The 20,559-nt window shown below is 55.7% G+C and overlaps 2 protein-coding genes across 4 annotated transcripts; both read right to left on the bottom strand.

The window, feature by feature from the left end:
• Positions 1-364: 364 nt before the first annotated feature.
• On the bottom strand, positions 365-18,228 carry PRKACA (protein kinase cAMP-activated catalytic subunit alpha). 3 transcript variants are annotated; one of them, XM_069477331.1, is made up of 10 exons: positions 17,967-18,228; positions 10,079-10,140; positions 9,506-9,634; positions 7,446-7,544; positions 6,290-6,372; positions 4,665-4,791; positions 4,481-4,576; positions 4,265-4,387; positions 2,301-2,465; positions 365-1,909 (listed from the first exon to the last, which is right to left on the bottom strand). In XM_069477331.1, exons 1-10 carry the CDS (start codon positions 18,010-18,012, stop codon positions 1,784-1,786), a joined length of 1,056 nt encoding a protein of 351 aa, XP_069333432.1. In that variant the 5' UTR covers positions 18,013-18,228; the 3' UTR covers positions 365-1,783. The 3 variants fall into 3 exon arrangements, with proteins under 3 accessions (XP_069333432.1, XP_069333441.1, XP_069333449.1); XM_069477340.1 differs by lacking the exon at positions 17,967-18,228 and adding an exon at positions 14,619-14,676; XM_069477348.1 differs by lacking the exon at positions 17,967-18,228 and adding an exon at positions 14,336-14,345 and having other exon boundaries at positions 393-1,909.
• SMIM46 (small integral membrane protein 46) lies at positions 12,881-13,033 on the bottom strand. Its single transcript, XM_069494791.1, has one exon. It carries the CDS (start codon positions 13,031-13,033, stop codon positions 12,881-12,883), a length of 153 nt encoding a protein of 50 aa, XP_069350892.1.
• Positions 18,229-20,559: the final 2,331 nt, after the last annotated feature.

Raw genomic sequence — 20,559 nt, 5'->3', positions numbered from 1 at the left:
TGGCTGCGGGGAGGGGGGCGCGCACTGTCTCCCCCCTTCACTCCCCCCGCCTGGGCCGCCCCCGCTGCCGCTCGGCCTCCCGGCGCGCCGGCCTCAGCGTCTCCCTAGAGCGCCCTCTCGTCCCGGGGCTGGGCTCTGAGAGATCGCGCTGCAGATTTGGGGACCCCTAACCCGGGGGTCAAAGGGCAGTTTGGCGCCCCCTTCTCCTGCGGGGCGGGAGGAGTGGCGGAATTCCAGCTAAACCCGGTTTCACTAGGACTCCAGGCCAGGGCCTGATCAGCCTGGACGCTGGGGTCCGAAATTCCCTTTCCAACCCCCTGGGGGTGTGTGGGTGGGTGACCGAAGTTGAGAACACCAGCGACACTTTTTTTTTAAACAAAACTTTATTGGTAATAGTTTTCAAATATGTTTACAACAGCACACTGTTCAAGAGGAAGTCTCGTCTTTCGCAGCACACAGGTTGAATCGCCCCCGCGCCCACCCGGGGCTCCAGCCCAGGCCTGAGAGCCCCTCCTGGGATAGGGAGAAGTTATGAGAGGGACAAATAGAGGGATGAATGGGGTGGCTCCCCACTTTTCTACTGAGAGAGAAAAAAGCACAAATCAGAGGGGTGGAAGAAGAGGTGACGGACAGTTGTCGGCTAAGCTAGAGGAGGGGCGCCCAGGATGGTGGGGGGCCCCCAGAAGCTGCTGGGTGAATAAAACAGGCAGCCCCTCCCCAGCAAGCCTGGCCTTGAACCCTGGGCCGTGGGGTGGGGACTGGGGGAGGGGAACTTTGCCTTCCATGTCCTTTTGCAGGGTTGCCTTCCCAACTGAGTTGAGAGGCTGGGCATTAGTATCTGGCTGAGAATAAAATTAAGTTTGGGGGGAGTGCTGCTGGGAGGAAAGACTCTGGGCGTGGGATTCCCCCTCTGCCTTTTTTTTGGGGGGGGGGTGACTCCTCTTTGGCAGGGAGAGGGGCAGCTGCTGTGTCTGGCTCCCAAAGCCCAGGGGTGAAGAAAGTTCTGTTGGGGAAGGAAGTGGGGGCTTCCTAAAGGGACTGAGACCCTTGCAGGATTGGCAGAGGACCCCCCACCACCACCCCAAAAGGGGGCAGGGGAGATTAGCAGCTCAGGGTAGAGGTTCAAACCCCAGTGCCTCCCTTGACAAAGTCAATCTGCTTCCCAGCCTTGTTCAAATGGATTTAGGGAGAGGGGGAGGGTAGAAGAAAGAGGGGAGGGAGGCACTGGTGGAACTTAAATAAGATTTTAAATTTTTTTTTTTTTTTTTTTAAATTCTAGCAAGCAGCCCACTGAACATGTCACTAAAATCTCTTCTTCCCAGGCAGGCAGGGTTGCTCTGAAGGGAAGGTTGGCTTTTCCTTCATTTGCCCTTAGTGAGGGGTGCCTGTGGTGGGGTTGGGGTGCGGTGGGGGCTGGAGGTTAAGTTTGGGCCCCTCTTTCCACAGCCCATCCCTGGATACACCAGCAAGACCTTGTCTGACTGGAGCTGAGAAACTCATTTAAAACAGGCAGAAGTGGACCGGGGGGGTGTGTCAGGGAGGAGGGAGGGAAAAGTGGTAGAGGGTGCAGGAGGGCTCAAAGGAGAGCGGGGGAGCAGCTGGTGTTTCTGTCCCTCCAAATATCTGGGCTTCCTGCTCCCCCTACCCTGGAGGGTGGGGTGGGGGTGAAATTAGATGCAAGGAACTCTGGGGCCCTCTGGCTGTTCAATCCAACCCTCCCACCCCACCCCCCAGAAAAAAAGGAAAAAAAGAAAAAAAAACCCGTGGGGCCACAGGCACACCCCTAAAACTCAGAAAACTCCTTGCCACACTTCTCATTGATGGACACCCGGATCTCTTCCTCCTCATAGTCGTCAAAGTTACTCGTGTCGCCAGGGCCTTTAAACTTTGGTATGAAGGGAGCTTCCACCTGGAGAGGGATCAAGAACCACCCAGGACTCAGTAGTCAACATAATTGTTATTACAACAATAAATGCAAATGGCCTAACATTCAAGAGATATTTACTCTGACCCAGGTCTGAGCTTAGCATTAGGATGTGACTCTTCTTAATCCAAGACTCTTATCTCAGCCAACTCACCAAAAGGGAAATTACTTCTCAGAGAGAGGCATCTCTTGCCCAAGGTCACAGAGTGGCCAAATGACCCCAGAATCCCATTTCTAGACCCCACTGGCTCTAAGCTGCCTACTCTAGGTGGCCCCTGAGCTCGTGGTCTTTTCCCTTTCCATCTCTCCACTGGCAGTCCTCCCTCACACTTGGCCTCCCCCAAACCCTCAGCATGCTGGAGGAGGGGAGGCCCACCTTCCTCTGGTAGATAGCGATCCAGTCAGTCGTGGCAAACCACTTGTGGTTCTTGATATCATTGACCCCGTTCTTGAGGTTCCCGAAGCGCTTGGTGAGATCCACCTGCAGGAGGTTCCGAAGTAGGTCCTTCAAGTCAGAGCTGAAGTGGGAAGGGAACCGCACCTGGAGGAGGGGGTACACAGACAGGGTAGGGGGCTGCTCCATCCCATAGTCCAATCTGGCAGAGGCCCCTAGATTTGAGTGCCTGCTGGAGTCTTGTAAAAACAGCTCGTTGGGCCAACCCTAGGGTTTCTGATTTAGAAAGGCTGGGTGGAGCCTGGAAATCTGTTTCTAATATGCACCCTGCAATGCTGCTGCCAGAGGGACACCTTTGAGAACCACTACTCTAAAGCCAGTGCTATGATGGTTCTCATTTCAGAGAGAGGAAACTGAGGCTTGGAGGGGTTAAACAGCCCCCCAAGGTCACACGAAGGAGCGGACAGGCAATTGCATCTCAGATCCATCGGACTCCGGAAGTTCATCCTTAGCTGCTGCTGCTTAAGGCTGCTCTGCTGGGGTCTGGAGACTTCGGAAATCTTCGCGCAGGAAGAAACTTGTCCCCCTGTCTCTTCATAGCTAAGGCTCTTCCATTCTTTAAGGCCCAGCTCAACTCTTCTGGAAAGTTTCCCCTAAAGCTCTGAGCCCACGGCCTTGTATGCAAGTAGTCACTGGACTGACAGCTGCAAGAAACAACTTCTAGTCCCTGCTCTGCCTCTTGCAAGTTGTGTGACCTTGGCCACGGCCCTTAACCTCTCTGGGCCTGCGCATGTCTCTCTGACATGGGGCAGATATCCCAGAGTTGGCTGAGGGAGATAATGCTGCCGAGGGTGCGTGGGACTTGGAAAAATGCTACAAAGAAGGGAGTTATGCTCGTCTTCCTCTCTTCCCCCACGGAAACTTCTATGGCTTTTCTTTTCTTTTTTTCCACTCTTGGCCATTTCCTGGGAATTTCTATTCTGCCTGGTGGCAGATGCCTCATCTTTCCCTTGCAGTGATGCGGAGTGTGTGTCCGGCCAGTGTGGCCCCACTTTGCAGTTGGTGACTTCTACCCTCCCTTAGCTCAGGGAGGGTAGAGCTCCCATGGCTAGCTCCCTGGTTCCCAGATGGGTAGGAGGAAGCTCAGAGGAGCTAAGCGACTTGCCCAAAGTTTCACAGCCAATAGGTGGCAGAGCTGGATCTCCAGCCAGGTCTGCGCACCCAAGGCTGAGCTTGCGTCTGTTCCCACTGTTTTCTAGTGACTCTGGGCCAACCAGCAGCTCCCACACATGGGGCGCTGGACCAAGTGGAGGGAGGTGGCTGAGCTGCCACTTACTCCACTCACAATGACACCTCCACTTACTCGCTGAGGTGTGATCCTGGACCAGACACGTTCCCTTTCCAAGCCTCAGTTTCCTCACCTCTCCCACGGGGGTGCCACTCTCTCGGGGCATGACCGAGGGGGTGAATCCAGGACCTGGCAGATGGGGATCATTTGCTGCACTTTGTAGACGAGAACTCAGACAGTTCTGCCACCCGTTGCCCACACCCTCAGAACTGGCCCTGTCTGCACTTGGAGGGCAGGCGTGGGTGGCATACCCCAAGCAATGGGACTCCCTGGTGGGGCCAGGAGTGGCACCTGGGAACCAAACAAATTTGCTTTTCTGCCTTGAAACTTGTGAAAACTCATTCTAGGTGGGACAAGCAAAGGCGAGAACGGCCTGGTGTCAGGGCAGCACAAGTTCTGTGGCCAAGGAGTTCCGATGAGACTTGGGGTTTTGGAAGCCCTTGGGATTCTGGCACTGCGTGTCAGGGGCTAGACATCAAGGTGACTCGAGGAGTTGGCTTCTAATCAGCTTCTAGATTATTCCAACAAGCAGGGATCCGCAGTGGGATGGGTGGGCAGGGAAGGGTCTGCTTTGTCCCTTCCGGCATCTGGGCCTCACCTTCCCAGAGACGATCTTCTCATAGATCTGGATGGGCTGGTCGGCGAAGAAGGGCGGGTAGCCAGCAGCCATCTCATAGATGAGAACCCCCAGGGCCCACCAGTCCACAGCCTTGTTGTAGCCCTGGAGCGAGATGGGGTTGAGGGGGCGTGGGGTGAGGAGGGACCGAGGGCGGAGCCGGCCTCAGGAGAAGGGGTGGGCTGGGGGAACGCCTACTTTGCTCAAGATAATCTCAGGGGCCAGGTACTCGGGGGTCCCGCACAAGGTCCAGGTGCGGCCCTTCACGCGCTTGGCGAAACCGAAGTCCGTCACCTGCAGGCACAAGAATGAGCGGTTGGCCAGAAGGAAGGGTCCAGGCCGTGGCCACTGGGGGTTGCCCCTCGCCTGGCCCGGTGGGCACCTGAATGTAGCCCTGCTGGTCAATGAGGAGGTTCTCCGGCTTCAGGTCCCGGTAGATGAGATCGAGCGAGTGTAGGTACTCGAAGGTCAGGACGATCTGGGCCGCGTAGAAACGGGCATGAGGCTCGCTGGTGGGGACAAGCGGGGAGGTGAGTGCCGGTGGCCACACCCCTAAATGGTCCAGCAGGTGGGCCTGAGGAGCCATCCCCAGAGGAAGACACCCCCAGTCCAGCTATCAGAAATGGAGAAGCAACTGGGCATGGCGGCTTCTGGCCATAATCCCAGCTACTTGGGAGGCTGAGGCAGGAGGATCGCTTGAGGCCAGGAGTTTGAGACCAGCCTGGGCAACATAGCGAGACTTTGTGTCTACAAAAAATAAAAAAATTAGCTAGCATGGTGGCATATGCCTGCAGTCCTAGCTAACTGGGAAGCTGAGGCAGGAGGATTGCTTGAGCCCAGGAGTTCAAGACCAGTTTGGGCAAAATAGCGAGACCCCATCTCTACAAAAATTAGAAAAATTAGCCAAGCGTAGTGGCACATACCTGCAATCCCAGCTACTCAGGAGGCTGAGGCAGGAGGATCACGTGAGCCCAGGAGTTTGAGGTTGCAGTGAGCTATGATCTCGCCACTGCATTCCACTCCAGCCTGGGCCACAGAGTAAGACCTCATCTCTTACAAAAAAAAAAAAAAAAGGACAAAAATGCACAAGCAGAGATATTCATAGATAGCTTGACACTGGAAACAGCTCGAAAGTCCATCACCGGGAGAATGGAATCACAGATTATGATGCATTCATACAAGGGAAAACCACTCAATACCACCATCACCAACAGGACACGCTATGATCTACTTAGTGAGGTGGATGGACTTCTAACTGATTCTGTCAAGCAACAGAAGAAAGACACAAAAGAACATGGACTGTATGATTCTGTTTGTGTCAAGTCCAAATCCAGAGCAAACAAATGCATGGTGTTTGGAGCCAGAAAGGACAGGGATTTGAGAGAATTTTCTAGGGTAATGGAAATGTTCTGTGTGATGTTTTGGGTGGAGGTTACCCAGGGGTATACAATTGTCAAAACTCATGGAACGGAATATTGAAGATCTGTGTATTTTATAGTATTTAAAGTATAACTATGTTTATAAAATAAAGTAATAGTATAAATTTAATGAATTAATTAATTAAGAGACGGGGTCTTGCTGTGTGGCCCAGGCTGGTCTTGAACTCATGGCCTCAAGTGATCCTCCTGCCTCAGCCGCCTTTTTTTTTTTTTTTGCACGCCTACCCCCCACCCCCCAGCCTCCAGGACTGTGAGAGCCACCTCAGCCTTTTGAGGAGCTGGGACTATAAGCTCGCACCGCTGAGCTGTGCTCAAAAAAAAAAAAAGGCATAGATTTGCCAACTTAAATGTTGACACCTAAGTCACCATGTTTGGTCTGTCTGTCTTGTTTTGTGGCAGTTGACACATTGCATATTCCTCAGCACAGCAGAAACAAAAACCCACAGGGACCTGGAGCGACCACTTGAATGTTCAAACGTGCTGGACTCCTCTCTGTTCCCAGATGGTGGGACACTGCCTGTGGGTGGACACCCCCGAGAGCCTGGATCGCTGGGGGTGGCCTGCTTACCTGAACCTTCCAATCCGCCGTAGATGTGAGAACATCTCCCCACCGGGCACGTATTCCATGACCATGTATAAGTTTGTGTTGTCCTGTGGGAAGCGATGGCTGATCAGGGCCCCATTCCCTGAGCCCTGGGTCCCATCTGAGGGCCGCAGGGGCCTCACCTGGCAGGTGTTCAGACATTAAACGACAACAATAATCCTGGCTTTCCGTACGAAGCACGTTCCAAGGGCCAGGCACCACGCTGGCTGAACCTCTCTTTGAATCTCATCCTGCCCACGAGGAAGAAGGGGCAGCCCTGATCCTGCTGAGTTATGGGGAGCGAAAGTGTGAGCCAGCTCGGAGGCAGGTAGGGACCTGGCCAGTGTGTCCTGGCTGGAGAAAGAGGGGACTCTAGTAGCTCATGTCTGAGAGCCTGAGTAAGGCTTTTGGGGCCACAGTTTTGTCACCTGTAAAATGGGACCGGGATGGGCCAAAGAGCTTGCAGGGCCCAAAATAAAAATCTGTGGCCCCTTATTAAAAAATTGCTATGGATTTCAAGATGGCAGAAGTAGGGCATTAAATCAGGTGTGGGGTCCTTCTGAGCATAGGCTTGTGTGCCTGCCTGGGGTGGACACCCAGGAAGCTGGCCCTGAGTTGCCTTTCCTGGCTCTCAGGATCACAGCTTTGGATGGGACGCAAAACAGCTCCCAAGGGCGCTTGCGATGTGCTCAGATCTGCCATGAGAACCCCCCTGGGTGGAAGCTGTTATGATTCCCATTTAACAGATGAGCAAACTGAGGCTCAGGGAGATGCAGTCCCTTGCCCAGGATCATGCATCCAGGAAGTAGAGAACTGGGAACTGAACCCAGGCTCTTGGCTATAGGTCAGGGTCTTGCTGCAAATGGGGTGGCGATTTTGAAGCATGTTACTGAGGTTGGGTGACTCGCGCAAGGTAAATGGAGCTAGCAATTGGCTGGCCCAGGAGCTGAGCTTGGGTCTACCAGAGCCCCTGCCTAACCCCTGCGCCCTGGCATCCCTCCTGCAGGGATCTCCTTCTTCCCCAGAAGTGGACAGCCACTGGTTGTCCTTGTTCTGAACCCCAGCCCTGGGAACTGAGAGGCTGTACCCGACGGCTGGGACCCAATGCAGTGACCCCAACCCCTGGCCGCTTGGACCCCACCTTGAAGGAGAACTCGAGTTTGACGAGGAACGGAAAGTTGACTGCTTGCAGGATGCGTTTTTCATTCAGGGTGTGCTCGATCTGTTTCAGTTTCACCACCTGTGTGGGTGGGAGAGGAGAGCAGGGTTAGAGGGGCCTCATTTCCCCCGATGCCTGGAACTAGGGGTGCCAGGGCTGGGCAGGTCCCTTCACCTGGAATCATTTGTGTGCCTGTGGCCTGTCGGGCCCTGGGCTGGGTGCTGAGGACACAGCGAGGAGGAGGCTAGAGGCTGCTGTCCTCACGTGGCATGGAGTCCAGGGCCTCACAGCCTAGAGGGGCCAGAGCCATGGTGGGGGACGCTCGGGCTTGCAGATCCCCAGAGAAGGTGCAGTCTGGGGAAAGGGGATTCCAAGAAGGTTTCCTGGAGCAAGGGGCGGCTGAGCTAAAATCGCCTTCCCCTTGACTCGAACCCTGCACACACGAACCCGAACCTCCGGCTAATAGTTCCCCCTCGGCCATCAGCTGTCCCCACATAGGCAGGCACCTTGCATGTAGTCTCCAGTTGAATGGTGACAGAAGGCCCTAGAGGGACATGCTGTGAGCACACCAGTTTGGAAGTCCAGGCACAGAGAGGGGAAGTGACTTGCCCAAGGTCACACAGCTAGCTGACGTCAGGCTGCGTTGTCACACACAGGCAGCCTGGCCCCCTGGTTGGCCGTGAACCACTTTGCTCACCCAGCTGTGTCCTCAGGGTCTGCACCGGCCTGGCTCAATTCCCACCAGCCACAGGTGGCCACTAAGCCCTTGAAATGTGGCCACTTAGCTAAGGAACCAAATTTCAAGTTTTGATCGTGCCACTGCACTCTAGCCTGGGTGACAAAGCAAGACTTTTTCTTACCAAAAAAAAAAAAAGAAAAGAAAAAAGTATCTACAACAAAAGTTTAGAAACTGATACTCGGTGTAGGTCCTGGATAACTTGTAAGCACGGCTGGGACAGCTCTGGAACCCAAATGTGCTTGTTCATCTTTTGTACTTTTTCTCCTCTTTCCAGAGAAAATTTACCAGCTGATTGGAGACCTGTTCTATAAAATAGACACTGGATTTTGAAGACACTTTAGCACACACACACAAAAAAAAGGAACGGAAAATGTCTCGTTAATGATATTTTCACATTGATAATGTGGAAATGGTAATAATGTAGACATAGTGACTTAATTAAAACACACGGTTAAAATGAATCTCACCTATTTCTTTTTACTTTTTAAAAATTTTTTGTAGAGATGGGGGTCTCGCTATGTTGCCCAGGCTGGTCTTGAACTCTTGGCCTCAAGCGACCTTCCAGCCTCGGCCTCCCAAAGTGCAGGTATTACAGGCCTGAGCCACTGCGCCGAGCCCGTCTGTTTACTTTTTTAATTAAAAAAATTTTGCTTGTTTTAGAGGTGAGGGGAGGGTCTCACTATGTTGCCTAGGCTGGACTGGAACTCCCAGCCTCAAGCCACTGGGACAACAGGTGCATGCCACCATGCCCGGCTTCATTTCCCAGTTTGTTTTTGTTTTTCCTGAGACAGTCTCACTCTGTCGCCTAAGCTGGAGTGCAGTGGTGCGATCACAGCTCACTGCAGCCTCCAACTCCTGGGCTCAAGGGATCCTCCCGTCTTTAGCCTCCCAAGTGGCTGGGACTACAGGTGTACACCAACATACCCTGGCTCTTTCCTTTTTTGATGGAGCAACTAGAAAATTTAAAATCCCTTCTGTGGCTTGGGCTACATCTCTGTTGAATGGTGCTGCTCTCAAAAATACTTATGGAAAGAATGTCTATGAAAATGCTGCTTCCCGCAGGAGGACTTCTGGCCTCCTCCATACCAGCTGGTGTCTGACCTTGTGTCATAGGGCCTGGCTTTGCACTGGTGGCTGGCCTGGAGGGGGTGACTTGGGAAGGCCGCACAGGGGCCTTCTAGTCCCTGGGTCTGGCACACTAGGGGCACTGGGGAATAGTTGGTGAGCGGGAAAGTGGTGGGCACAGTCGGAGCAAGGGCCTGGTGGAGGCAAGACAAGGAATGCGTGGAAGGGCAGGTCTCACCTTCTGTTTGTCAAGGATCTTCATAGCATAGTGGTTCCCCGTCTCCTTGTGTTTCACCAGCATCACCCGGCCGAAAGAACCTGTGCCCAGGGTCTTGATTCGTTCAAAGTGATCCAAATGGGCTGTATTCTGTGGGTGGAGGGGTCCAGAGGGTCAGGGACACCCCTTCCCTGTGGCCTGCTGGGCCCAGGTCTGGGGCGTCCCCTCCGCCACCAACAAAGGGGGCCCCAGGGAGCATATGGGGTGAGCGGGCTGAGGACAAGATGGAAGAGGGCGCATTCCTCAAGGCGGGTGGCAGGGGCCAGATCCGGCCCTGGCCTGGGGCCCAGGAGCTGCTGGCAGCTGTGCGGGGGGCAGGGGCAGCCAGTTGGAAGGGGCCACTGGGGTGGGGGAGCCTGGCAGAGGGCAATTAGATGGCTCCGCCCAGGAGCCCCCATGGGTATCCAGGGAGTGACTGGGGGAAGGTCTGGAGCCCACAGTGCGCTGAAATTCTAGTTGTGTCACAGGGACGCAGTCAGGGGACTGGGGGCCGTTGGCTCACCCCTCCCAGGGCTCTGTGCCTGGTGGGCTTACCTGAGCGGGATTTTCCCATTTTTTAAGAAAATCTTCTTTGGCTTTAGCTAAGAACTCTTTCACTGAAAGGAAGAAAGGGGAGGGTTAGATGGAGACCCCACTCTCATCAGGGCGGGCTCAAGTCATTTCTGGGGAGACGCTCATTTGTGGAAAGTGGGGTGCAGCTGCCTTAATCCAGAGCCCAACCTTTTCCCAATGCCTTCGGGTGCCTGGCCGAACCTGCAGGCAGCCTCGGGGGCCCTGACCTGGGCCGGGGCCTGGGCCCCCCTTACTACAGAGAGGTGGGATCCAGCCTCCGCCCCATCCAAAATGGGGTACAGGGAGACTCGGGGGCTGCTCCCAGGGGAACAGAGAAAGGCACCCCGGCCAGCCCACCCCCACTCGCCCCAGTTCTGACCAACATTCCACGGCCAGGGACGACGCCAGCCGAGGTATTTATAGCCTTGGGATTTGGCGGCTCCTCCAGCCCCTTCTCTGGGGAGGCTGGGCCCCGGGGTGGAGGCCTTTGGGGCTCAGGTAGCAGGCGCCCTTGGGGGGCTCAGCTGTCGCCTTGGCCCCCAGCTGGCTCTGTTCCTCTCTTTGCCCATTGTGGGGCCTTCGCTCCAGAGCGGATTCAAGGGAAGCCTTGCCTGGAGCCCCCTCCGCTCCCCAACACCCCGAGCCGAACATCACCATCCAGTATCATCGAAGACTTCCCTGGTAGACCCTAGGCCGGCTGCTTCACCTACGCTACCTCATCCTTTCTCCTCACGTAACAACCCAGGAAAATATGGCCTGAAAACGGTCATTCTTGCCTGCGCTGAGAGGCGGCTCAGCAAAGTGGCTAAGGGCCAGGATCCTGAGACAATACTGAGTTCCGATCCCAGCCTGGTCTTAGACAAACTATGTGACTTTAGGCAACTAACCTCACCTCTCTGGGCCTCAGTTTTCCTCATCTGTAAAACGGGGATGATAAGAGCAAAGACCTTGCAGGGTGATTCTGAGGATTGATTGAGTTCATCTTGGCAAAGGGGGCTGGACAGTGGCCGGCATGAGGTTAGTGCTATAGAAATGTCAGGTATTCATTTGACTTTTAAGTAATTTTAGAAATTGAGGTATAAAATACAGGGGGAGCTAGGCATAGTGGCATGTGCCTGGAGTCCCAGCTACTGAGGAGGCTGAGGCAGGAGGATCGCTTGAGCCCAGGAGTTCGAGACTGCAGTGAGCTAGGATGACTCCAGTGCACTGTAGCCCCGGCAACAGAGAGCCTGTCAAAAAAAAAAAAAAAAAAAAAAAAAATCCAAAACAGGGTGCATTCAATGCTTGAATCTTTTTTTTTTTCCCTAGCCAGAGTCTCGCTCTGTCACCCGGGCTAGAGTGCAGTTCACTGCAGCCTCAAACTCTTGGACTCAAGTGATCCTCCTGCCTCACCCTCCTAAGTAGCTGGGACTACAAACGCCACCATGCCCAGCTAATTTTTCTATTTTTTGTAGAGACAGGGTCTCACTCTTGCTCAGGCTGGTTTTGAACTCCTGGCCTCAAGCAATCCTCCTGCAGCCTCCCAGAGTGCTACGATTATAGGCACAAGTCCCTGCACCTGGCAGAGTGCTAAAATCTTAAATGTGCAGCCTGATGAATTCTTACGTTACAGTGTTGTCCTTGTAACCACCGCCTAGGGTCACAAGGTGTCAGCCCACACAGAGCGTTCTTAATGCTTCATTGAGTCTTCATTGAGAACACTCTGCCAGGTGGGAGCTGCTATCATTCCCATAGTACAGATGAGAAGACTGATCAGGACTTAGGTCACCTGCCTGACTCCGCTGCCCACAGGATTAACTGCTTCACTACTGGATCAGCTGTTGGTCCCAATGCACCAGGGTGGCCTATAGACAGAGCTGTCCTCAACCCCCTGTTATTCCTGGGACAGCTGCCACCCTGAGGGGCCCTGCACACACCTGCACTTTTGTGTTGCCTGTCATCTGCCTGCCAAGAATCCCAGACAGCCACGTGGGTAAGCCACCCCTCCCCCTCACTGTCCCCAAGGCTCTCCCTCAGTGTACAGCGAGAACAGCCCTCCTCAGGGATAGACGGGTGGCAGATGGGGAGAGATAGTGGCCAGGAAGCCCCCACAAAGAGGGACCGGCAGAGAGGGAGCAGGCAAGCAACAGTCCTAAGCTGCTGACTGGCTGGGCCATCACCTGGCCCAGAGACCTCTCTGAGCCTGGGGCCATACCACATCCAGGCTAGCACAACCTTTCTGACGTAAAACACCTTCCCCGGAAACCTGTAAAGGATCCACGCTGAACTCTGGATTGGGTGGGGAGGCTGGAGGGTATCTCCTTGGGACTCTACCTTCACCCACCCAAGGAGGCAGAGAGGAGCCGGGCTTGCAAGAGAAGGCTTGATCCTGCTTCCCCTTTGCTCTTAGCCATCCCTGAGGACTGCTGAATCCTGCTCTTCCCTGACTCGGTGGGCCCTGAGCCTCTGGCTGTCTGTTGGTACCCCACGGAGTGGCTTACAGGTGCCCTGCTCCAGCACGGCCCTTCTCTGGCCCCTTAAAGCACAGGAAGGCCCAGGCTATGTCCCCACTAGTGCCACTACAGCCCTGTTGGCTTGCCAGATTTGGGGATGGAGGGGGAGGGGGTGGGTGTGGGGTTCGGGTAGAGCCAGGAGGAGCAGGCAGATAAAGAGGGACAGTGGGGTGAGGGGCAGGGAACCTCAGCCAGGAGCCTCCACACTCACCTCTGCTTCCTGCCTCTTCCAGCAGGGGGTGGAATAAAGAGTGGGTGGGATGGGGTGATCTGGGGCCCTTCTGCTCCTGGCTCAGGGTGCTGGCTGTGGCTTAGGCCCCCAGAAGGTTTGGCGCAGGTAGCCCAGGAAACGGATGGCCAGGTGGGCCCAGAGGAACAGCTGCAGCCACAGCTGGAAGGTGATCTCTGAGTCCCGACCCTGGCTGCTGCCTGACCCCAGATCCATCCCAGGCTGCCCTGGACTCTCCCTGGAATCTTCCCTTTGCTGGGGAACCAGGAAAACACAGAGCCTCCAAGCCAGCTTCCTTGGAAAGGCCTCGGGGGACCAGGGAGGAGGAGCTGGTTGCCAGGGAAGCATTTAAAGGTACCTGCTCCCTGCTGGCCAAGGTCTGCAGAGGCCCTCCTTCAGAGGAGGTGGTGGGAAGATTCTCCGAGGGTGTCTCCCTGGCTGTCCCACGTGCCCCGGGGCGGGGCGCTGAAGCTAAGTTTCCTTTCCAGGGACTTCATTGCTCCAGGGATGCCAGGCCCTGCCTTCCTCGGTGGGTGCTGCACTGTCCAGAGGACGGCACCAAATGTGCCCAGGGCAGTGCCCACCGGGCAGAGGGGAAGGAGTTAAGGCTTAGACTCAGGCAACAGCCAGAGAAACTCCCTGCGGGCTAAAAAGGCCCCAGAGCTCCTTTAATTGGCTGAAAGAATAGCTGGAGAGAAAGGCTGGGGGTAGGAGGGGGTCTACAAGAGCCAACCTATCTCCTCCCCTGAACTCCCTCTCAATGTGGAGCCCCCAAATCCTGCTATCCTGAGTGAGAAATGGGTACATCTGTCTTGCTCCTATGCGGGGGTGGAGAGGGGAACGGCATCCTGCGATGTCCTTGGCCTCTGTCAAACCTTGCCCTGTGCTTGGCTCTGCTCTCAGTCATGAAAGTCCAAACCGGAAACGAATGGCTAAACCCAGGGATGGGGGAGGGGGAAGCAGCCTTACCATCTTTCTCCTTCTTTCCAGATCCCCAAAGAAGCGGAGGGCCAGTGGCAACCTCTCTGAGAGTGCCCGGCACCCGTAGTCTCTGCTGGCAACAGGAAGTGGTGGAGGAGCTGCTGGCCTATGGAGCCTGCCACCCTGCCCACGTCTCCCACACTGGAGGTATCAGCCTCTCTCTACTCTGGTCCAGATTCCATTTGGGTTCACAGAGAAAACCCCAGACACCCCTCGAAAAGCCAGGGCCACAGAAAGAAGGCAGAAATCCAGAAATTCACCCTGGGAATGGGGGATTGCGACAGTGGAACATATACTTAGGCAAGGGGTTTAGGGGCTCCCTGAGGAGCCCAGCCTCCGGAACCACCTCTTTCAGACAACAATCTTAGACTTTCTGCCCTCCAAAACCTGGCTGTCCTGGAAATTCTAGGGCAGGAATGCCCAGTCCGGGCTGGGACCCCTATTCCGGGCCGGCCGAGTCCTCCAGTCTAGCCTAGATCCCCTGTTCTGGGCTGCATCATCTTCCAGACTGAGCTGAACCCCCACAATGGATGGGACCAACACCCATTCTGGACTGGATGGCCCCCCAGTCTGAGTTGGACCCCAACACTGGGCTGAACCACCCCAATGTCCCTAAGCTGGACCCCCACTCTGGGTGGACCATCCCTCCCACCCCCATCCCATGCAGCCCAGGGGTGTTAAGGGAAGGGTTTCCAGGACCAGCCTGGGGTCCACAGACGACTCCTCTTCACCTGCCCCCCAAACCCTACTGCAGCCCCTCCCTGACTTGAGGGGCAGAGTGTGCCTGGGAAGTTGCTATAGCAACAGGGTTCAGCCTCACCCTCCTTGGAGCTGGAAGCCATCACTCAGTCCTCCTCTCAGGGCACCTGGACTACGGTGGCTGGGAAGGCTCATAAGACCGGCCGTACCAGTCTAGCTGCCCATCCCCAGAGCCCTGTCTGTAGGGGGAGCCAGGGAGCCATGGGGTGGGAGCAGGAAGAGAAAACCCAACCTGGAGGCCATGGGTACAGGAGAAGGGCACTTAGGACCCTCCAAGCCTCTGTTGACCTGCTTGGGATAAGGGAGAAAAGCTGCCTTGACAAGACCCTCTTGGGTACCGATACAACTGCCAATGCACAGAAGGCATTTGGCCCTCTCGGGCATCCATAGGATGTTAGAGGGCAACAGTTCTTACCACCTAGGGACCGCTTGGGGGCACCTTGGTCTTAATGCTAGGATCTGCTTGTCTCTGGAGTTTTAGGGGGCTTCTGAGGGCCTCCCTCTTACCAGCTCTACCTCTTCCCCCGTGGGCCAGCTCCCGGGGGTAGTGCCAGCCAAGACCTGAGCCCTACTTGGCTGTCTGACCTGGGGGCCTCCTGGGGCAGCTGCCCTCTCTCAATTCTTCCATCCTGGCCAGAGCGTGAGCCTTGGTCTTTTTTCTCTGCTCTCTCAGCAGATTCCCCCCACTCCACCTCAGAGCCCATTCTAGATCTCTGCCCTCTTGGGAGAAGGCAGACCCTGTCCTGCCCTGGCGCAGAGATGGCAACACAGGGGACTGCAAGATGCTTAACTGGTGCCTACTAAGGTTTGGACATTTTTCTGACCCCAGGAGGGCTAGCATCTAGCAGATGAAATTCAAGTGCCCCCTGCAGGCTGGCCTGGCTACTGCCCCCGCCCCTGCCCCACCCTGGTTACAAGAGGGCACATTTTGTCTAACTTCATCCTCCCAGAATCAGAGAGCTTTGAATCAAAGAGAGACTTCCTTCCTCATCCTATTTCCTTCTCTGGGAGCCTCTGTGAGGAAGTACAGCTTCGGGTGTTTCCCAAAGTGTGCCAGGGTCCCACTGGCAGAACGTGAAGTGATTTTAGGGATGTTTCATTTACCTACACTGTATTTTGATGTGTACCAGAAAGAATATAACTGGCATAGCAATCCCATGATTTCATTTATATTATTACTCAGCATGGGCTCAAAGTTTACAACTGAACAGAAGTGAGTAAAATTCTTATTACTTTAAATTAAGAAAATAAAAGTGAATAGAGTAAAAAATCTGGAAGGTGGCTTAAGAAGGTCTGAGTTGGGAAATTCTGGGGTCCAGGAAGTTTGCTGGTAGACAGATCTGGATGTGAATCCTGCCTGTCTGATATCATCTATGTCAAACTCAGAGAGCTGGTTTGGAAATTTTGGACAATAGACTGTTTTGAAAATCACCAGAGGAGATACATCTATGTGCCCCATCCCCTGCCCATCAGTGACATGCCATTTAGCCTGACACATCTTAGATGCCCAATAAATAGTAGCTCTATTTTATTGTGATCATTCATTTCTGGGGTGTCCAGCTTGTGCTCTGAGAGAATTAGTGGTTCCTTCCGGAGCCTCTGATCTTTTTCCCTGTGTGGTTTTCTATCCCTCACCACATATGTTTGATAGGTCTTGAAGGTTTTCCAGAACTACTTCGTCTCCCCAACTTTCAACCAAGTCACTGCAATATATAGCTGTCTGCCTCCACCTTCCACCTCTCAGCCGGCCTCACCTGCTGGGGGCCTGGCCCCTCCCCCTCTGTCTAGTCCCCTCCAAGCTGATGTCCAGACCTTTTTTGGACACTACCCACCTGCTCCTCTGTCATCAAGCACTCAACTACAGGCACTTGCCTCCCCGTCCCCCGCCCATCGGTGACATGTCAGGCCTCTTCATAGCTGCTCTGCGACTCTGAGTTCTGCTATTTGAATTCATAAGTTCCCCGGCTTTCATGCCTTTTCCATGTCTTTCTGGGAAGGGGTACTCAGGGGACTCAGACGCTGGGGTTTGAGACCAAGAACTGGGAAGGGCATAGTTGGACAGGGCCTTCCTTCTCAGTTCTAACAATTTTGGGTAGCAGGAAGGGGATTCCAGCTGAGGTCCAGTTTTAGGCTTGGAGTGATGACAATTTAAGAGCTGGAAGAATTGGGGAAGTAGCTCAAGACCATTTCTGAAGGCATCTCCAGATACAGAATCTCTTTCTCTGGCTGCCTGGAAAAGGCCAACATAATTTGGAGGAAAGGGGGTGATACAGGTATCTTCTCTCTGGCTGAGCCCTGGGAATGATCAGAATCTATTTGTCCCTTGGCAAAGCAAATCACTAGATGTCACCCACAGCTCTCCTCAACTGTCCCCCCTTCCAAGTTCTCTTTCCAACTATCCCAGTGCAAGCCGAATGAGCGCTGCTAAACTCAGACACTTTTTATCCCGAGCCAGGAGCCGGTGAAGAAGCCCTGGGGACTGGGTGAATGACCTCAGTTGTGAAACAACCATTTATTGAGGGCCCCCCCAAGGACCCTAGAGCTCACAGCATAGCAGGAGATGCGAGGGAGCTCTGCCACCACCATCCCCCCTCACACCCAACACAAGAGAGAGGACGCAATGAATCCCAGCAAGACTACCTCAAACTTGGCTTTGGAAGCACTGAAGCAGTTCTCTACGTTCATAAACAGTCTGCTACCCCAGCCAGGGACAGACGCTTGCTTGGAGGAGTGAGCACAAGCAGAGAAGCAGAGTGACAGAAAGTGACAGGATGAGAGAGGGGCAGAGGGACCCAGAAAGATCCTGTCCCCCATGCCAAGTGACACAAAAGGGAAAAACAATGATGGACGTGGCTCGGGGAAATGCTCAAGGGGGGCAGGAGGGGTTTGAGGGGGGCCTGTGATAAGGTGAAGAGAGGAAGGGCAGGAGAAAGATGGCGGGGGCTGGAGGGGGGAGGGGTGTGGTCACCAAGTGGCTAAGCTCCCTGCGGTGCAGAGGCATACCCCACTGCACTTCCAAAGTGGCAGAAACCTGGGTTGGGGTCAGACAGTGGGTCTCATGTGGCAGAGGTGAGTGAGGAGGTAGGGGGATTAGTATGTCGGGAGAGGGGTCAGGAAAGGAGGGGGTGGAGTGGTGACATGGGGCCCCAGCGGTCATACGTGCCATGGTTGGTAGTGACAGCTGGGGGGACACAGTCTTTGCAGTGGGGGACGGCCATAAGCAAGGGGGCCCCTACGAGGGGTCCTTTGCGGGCCTTCGGGTCCCAGCCCTAGACAGGCAGGGGCAAGGGGCGCTGGGGGTAAGCAGAGAGGAATGGGGGGGCCGCGTGGGGGGAGGGGCCAGGCAGTGATGGACAGAGAGGGGGCTGGCAGAGCGGGGCCGGGATCGGGGTCACGGCCGGGCACTCACCGCTCTCCTGCTCGCTGCCCTTCTTGGCGGCGGCGGCGTTGCCCATCGCGGCGGCGGCGGCCGGGGCCGGTCCCGGAGCTGCGGCGCGGCGGGTGCTGGCGGCGGCCGGCGGCCCCGGAGCGCGCTGGGCGGTCGCGGCGGCGGCCCCTCGGGCTGGCTGCGCTAGCTGCGGCGCCGCGACCCCCGCCCAGCCCCCGCTTCCCGCGTCTCTCCGCGCCCGCCCGCCCGGGAACCTCAGCCCAAGTCCGCTGCTGCTGCCCGTGACGCCCCCGCAAGTCGCCACTCATTGGCTTAGACCGCCCTGACTGACGGCTCCACGCCGCCGCCCATTGGCTCTCCGCGTCGCTCCCGCTTTGTCATAAGGCTCACGGCACTGTGACGCGCGCCGCAGACGCCCGGCCACTCACGCGCTCGCGAGGCCCCAGATGGGCGGGAAGACTCGTCTGATTGGTCGGGGCGCCCGACGGGGCCTAGGGTCCGCCCAGCGAAGCCGGCGATTGGCGGACGCGCGGAGTCCGGCCAGCCCCCAGCAGAACGTTCAGTGTCAATCCGGGGGTGAGGGGCGGGGCAGAGGCGCAGTCTGCTGGCCCAGGCCGGCGGGGCGGGGCGGCGGAGGCTGGCGGGCGGCCGCGGGCGCTCCAAGGCCCAGGAGGCCGCCCCGGCGGGCGGCCGTCGGCCCCGTGCGCGCCGCAGTGCCCCGCCCCCGCCCAGTGCGGCAGCGGCTGTCGGCCAGCCGCGGTTGGCGCTGCTGCCGTCCCGGCGCAGCCTCTGTCCACCTGCCAGCGGGGGAGGGGCGCGGCCAGGGCCGCGGGTCAGAGGTCGCCAGGCCAGCGGCCGTCGTCATTCATAAGGCCTGGCGCTGGGCAGCAGCGCCTAGGCCAAGTCGCCAGGCCTGTTTGGGGTCCAGGATGGGGGCCCTCCTGGGTTTCCCCTGGCCACAGCCAGAGCTTCAGGAGGATGCTGGGCCCTGGGAGCAAGGGGTGGCGGGAGGGGGCGCTCAGTGTCCACCCCTTTGCCGGGCCCCAACCCGGCGCCTGCCAGTAGTAAGAGCTAGCACTCACTTAACGTTACTTCGCACTGCACTCTCATCACGTAGGTACTATCATCACCACTCCCATTTTGCAGATGAGGAGTCTGGGGTATAGCCAGGCTGATTCCTTGTTTGGGCAATGCAAAGGGACCCTGCCCTAGGGGAGCAGAAAAGGGGCAAGATGCCCCTTCCTTTAGGGTACTCTTTCATTTCAATACATAGGTAGCACGAGGACAGCCAGGGTTTACCAACTACCGCACTACTGATGTTTGGGGCGGGATCATTCTTTGTTGGGGGAGCTGTTTTGTTGTTTTGTGCACCCTAGGGTGTTCAACAGCACCCTCAGCCTCTACCCACTGGATGCCAGTAACACCTCTGTCTTCCTGCTAGCTGTGGCAACCAAAACCACTTTCAGATACTGCTAAATGTGCCTTGGGGGGCAAAATTACCCCCAGTTGAGAACCACTGGAGTAGAGGAAGGCCCAAACAAGGTGCAAGTAGGGCCAGGGGACCAGAGGAGCCAGCTCTTCCTGATGCCCAAGGGCCAGCTGGGCTCAGAACCACAAGTCAATTCACTGCTCTACTTAGACTGGCACAACCTGTATCCCACCTGGCAGCTATCTGCACCCATGTTCCCAGTCAACCACAGTCCCAGGGAGGGAGAGTCAGGGCCCTTCTGTGGGGTTATATCGTAAAGTAAAATTTAATCTTATAAAACCGTTGTGTGTGTGTACTTGGATCACAATGTTAATTTCTTCCTATGAGTCAAGGTCAAACTCTGAAAAATCACTGGTTATGATCTATCTACAGAATAGCTGCTTTGCTTAAGTTTTGGCAAAGGAAAACCCCTCCCTGAGCCTCAATCTGGAATACAGCTGTACAACCGAGACTGGAATAAGAAGTTGCACAAGGGGACAAAAGCCAACCCACTGGATGTGACAAGGGGCCACCCCCATGTTACAAGGAGAGATACGCAAAGCCATCTCAGCCCACCCGAGAAAAAAGCAGAAACAGCCAGTATAGATGAAGTGCTTTTATATTTAGGCCAACCAAACATTTTTAATATAAAAACCCATTCATATACAAACTGCAATCCCAACAGCATCCATGTAGCAGTGACGGGAACGGGGCACAGAGCAGGGAGGATACCAGGGAGGGAAGGTTTTCAGAGTACCGATTGCTCCCCTTGCCCCAAATCACTCTGTGGCCTGTGAGCCCACATGGTCTTAGCAGAGGGCACGTCCAGGCAGCCAGAGGCAGAGGGGCCCTGATGCTGACGCTGACACAGACCGAGCACAGCAGGCCCTCCGCCACAACCACCTCCCCACCACGGCAGCTTCTGGGGAAAGCCAGCTCCAGATAGGTGGTAACAGGAAGGTGGCTGTGACTGGGGAGAGGCACCCATGGTGCCTCAGCATCAGGCTGATCACACCTTTGGGAGCAGAGTTTTCCAGGGGCTGCTGGATTGAAAGACCTAAAAATCCTCCTGGGAGAAGGACCGAAATTGTATACAAGTCCACCTACCAACCAGGACCCTTTGCCTGTGACACCAGAAAGCTGGGG

The sequence above is a fragment of the Eulemur rufifrons genome, chromosome 2, assembly GCF_041146395.1.
Source record: "Eulemur rufifrons isolate Redbay chromosome 2, OSU_ERuf_1, whole genome shotgun sequence".
Classification (NCBI taxonomy): domain Eukaryota; kingdom Metazoa; phylum Chordata; class Mammalia; order Primates; family Lemuridae; genus Eulemur; species Eulemur rufifrons.
Note: the sequence above shows the minus strand (reverse complement) of the source record. Positions and strands in the feature narration are given on the sequence as shown.

Excerpts from the sequence above, each read along its gene's own strand:
- SMIM46 (XM_069494791.1), bottom strand. The coding sequence starts at position 13,033 with ATGGATCTGGGGTCAGGCAGCAGCCAGGGTCGGGACTCAGAGATCACC.
- PRKACA (XM_069477331.1), bottom strand. The coding sequence starts at position 18,012 with ATGGGCAACGCCGCCGCCGCCAAGAAGGGCAGCGAGCAGGAGAGCG. Across the intron at positions 4,792-6,289 it reads CGGCGGATTGGAAGGTTCAG|CGAGCCTCATGCCCGTTTCT; the intron begins GTAAGCAGGCCA and ends TGTCCCCACCAG. Across the intron at positions 2,466-4,264 it reads AGAAGATCGTCTCTGGGAAG|GTGCGGTTCCCTTCCCACTT; the intron begins GTGAGGCCCAGA and ends CCCCTCCTCCAG.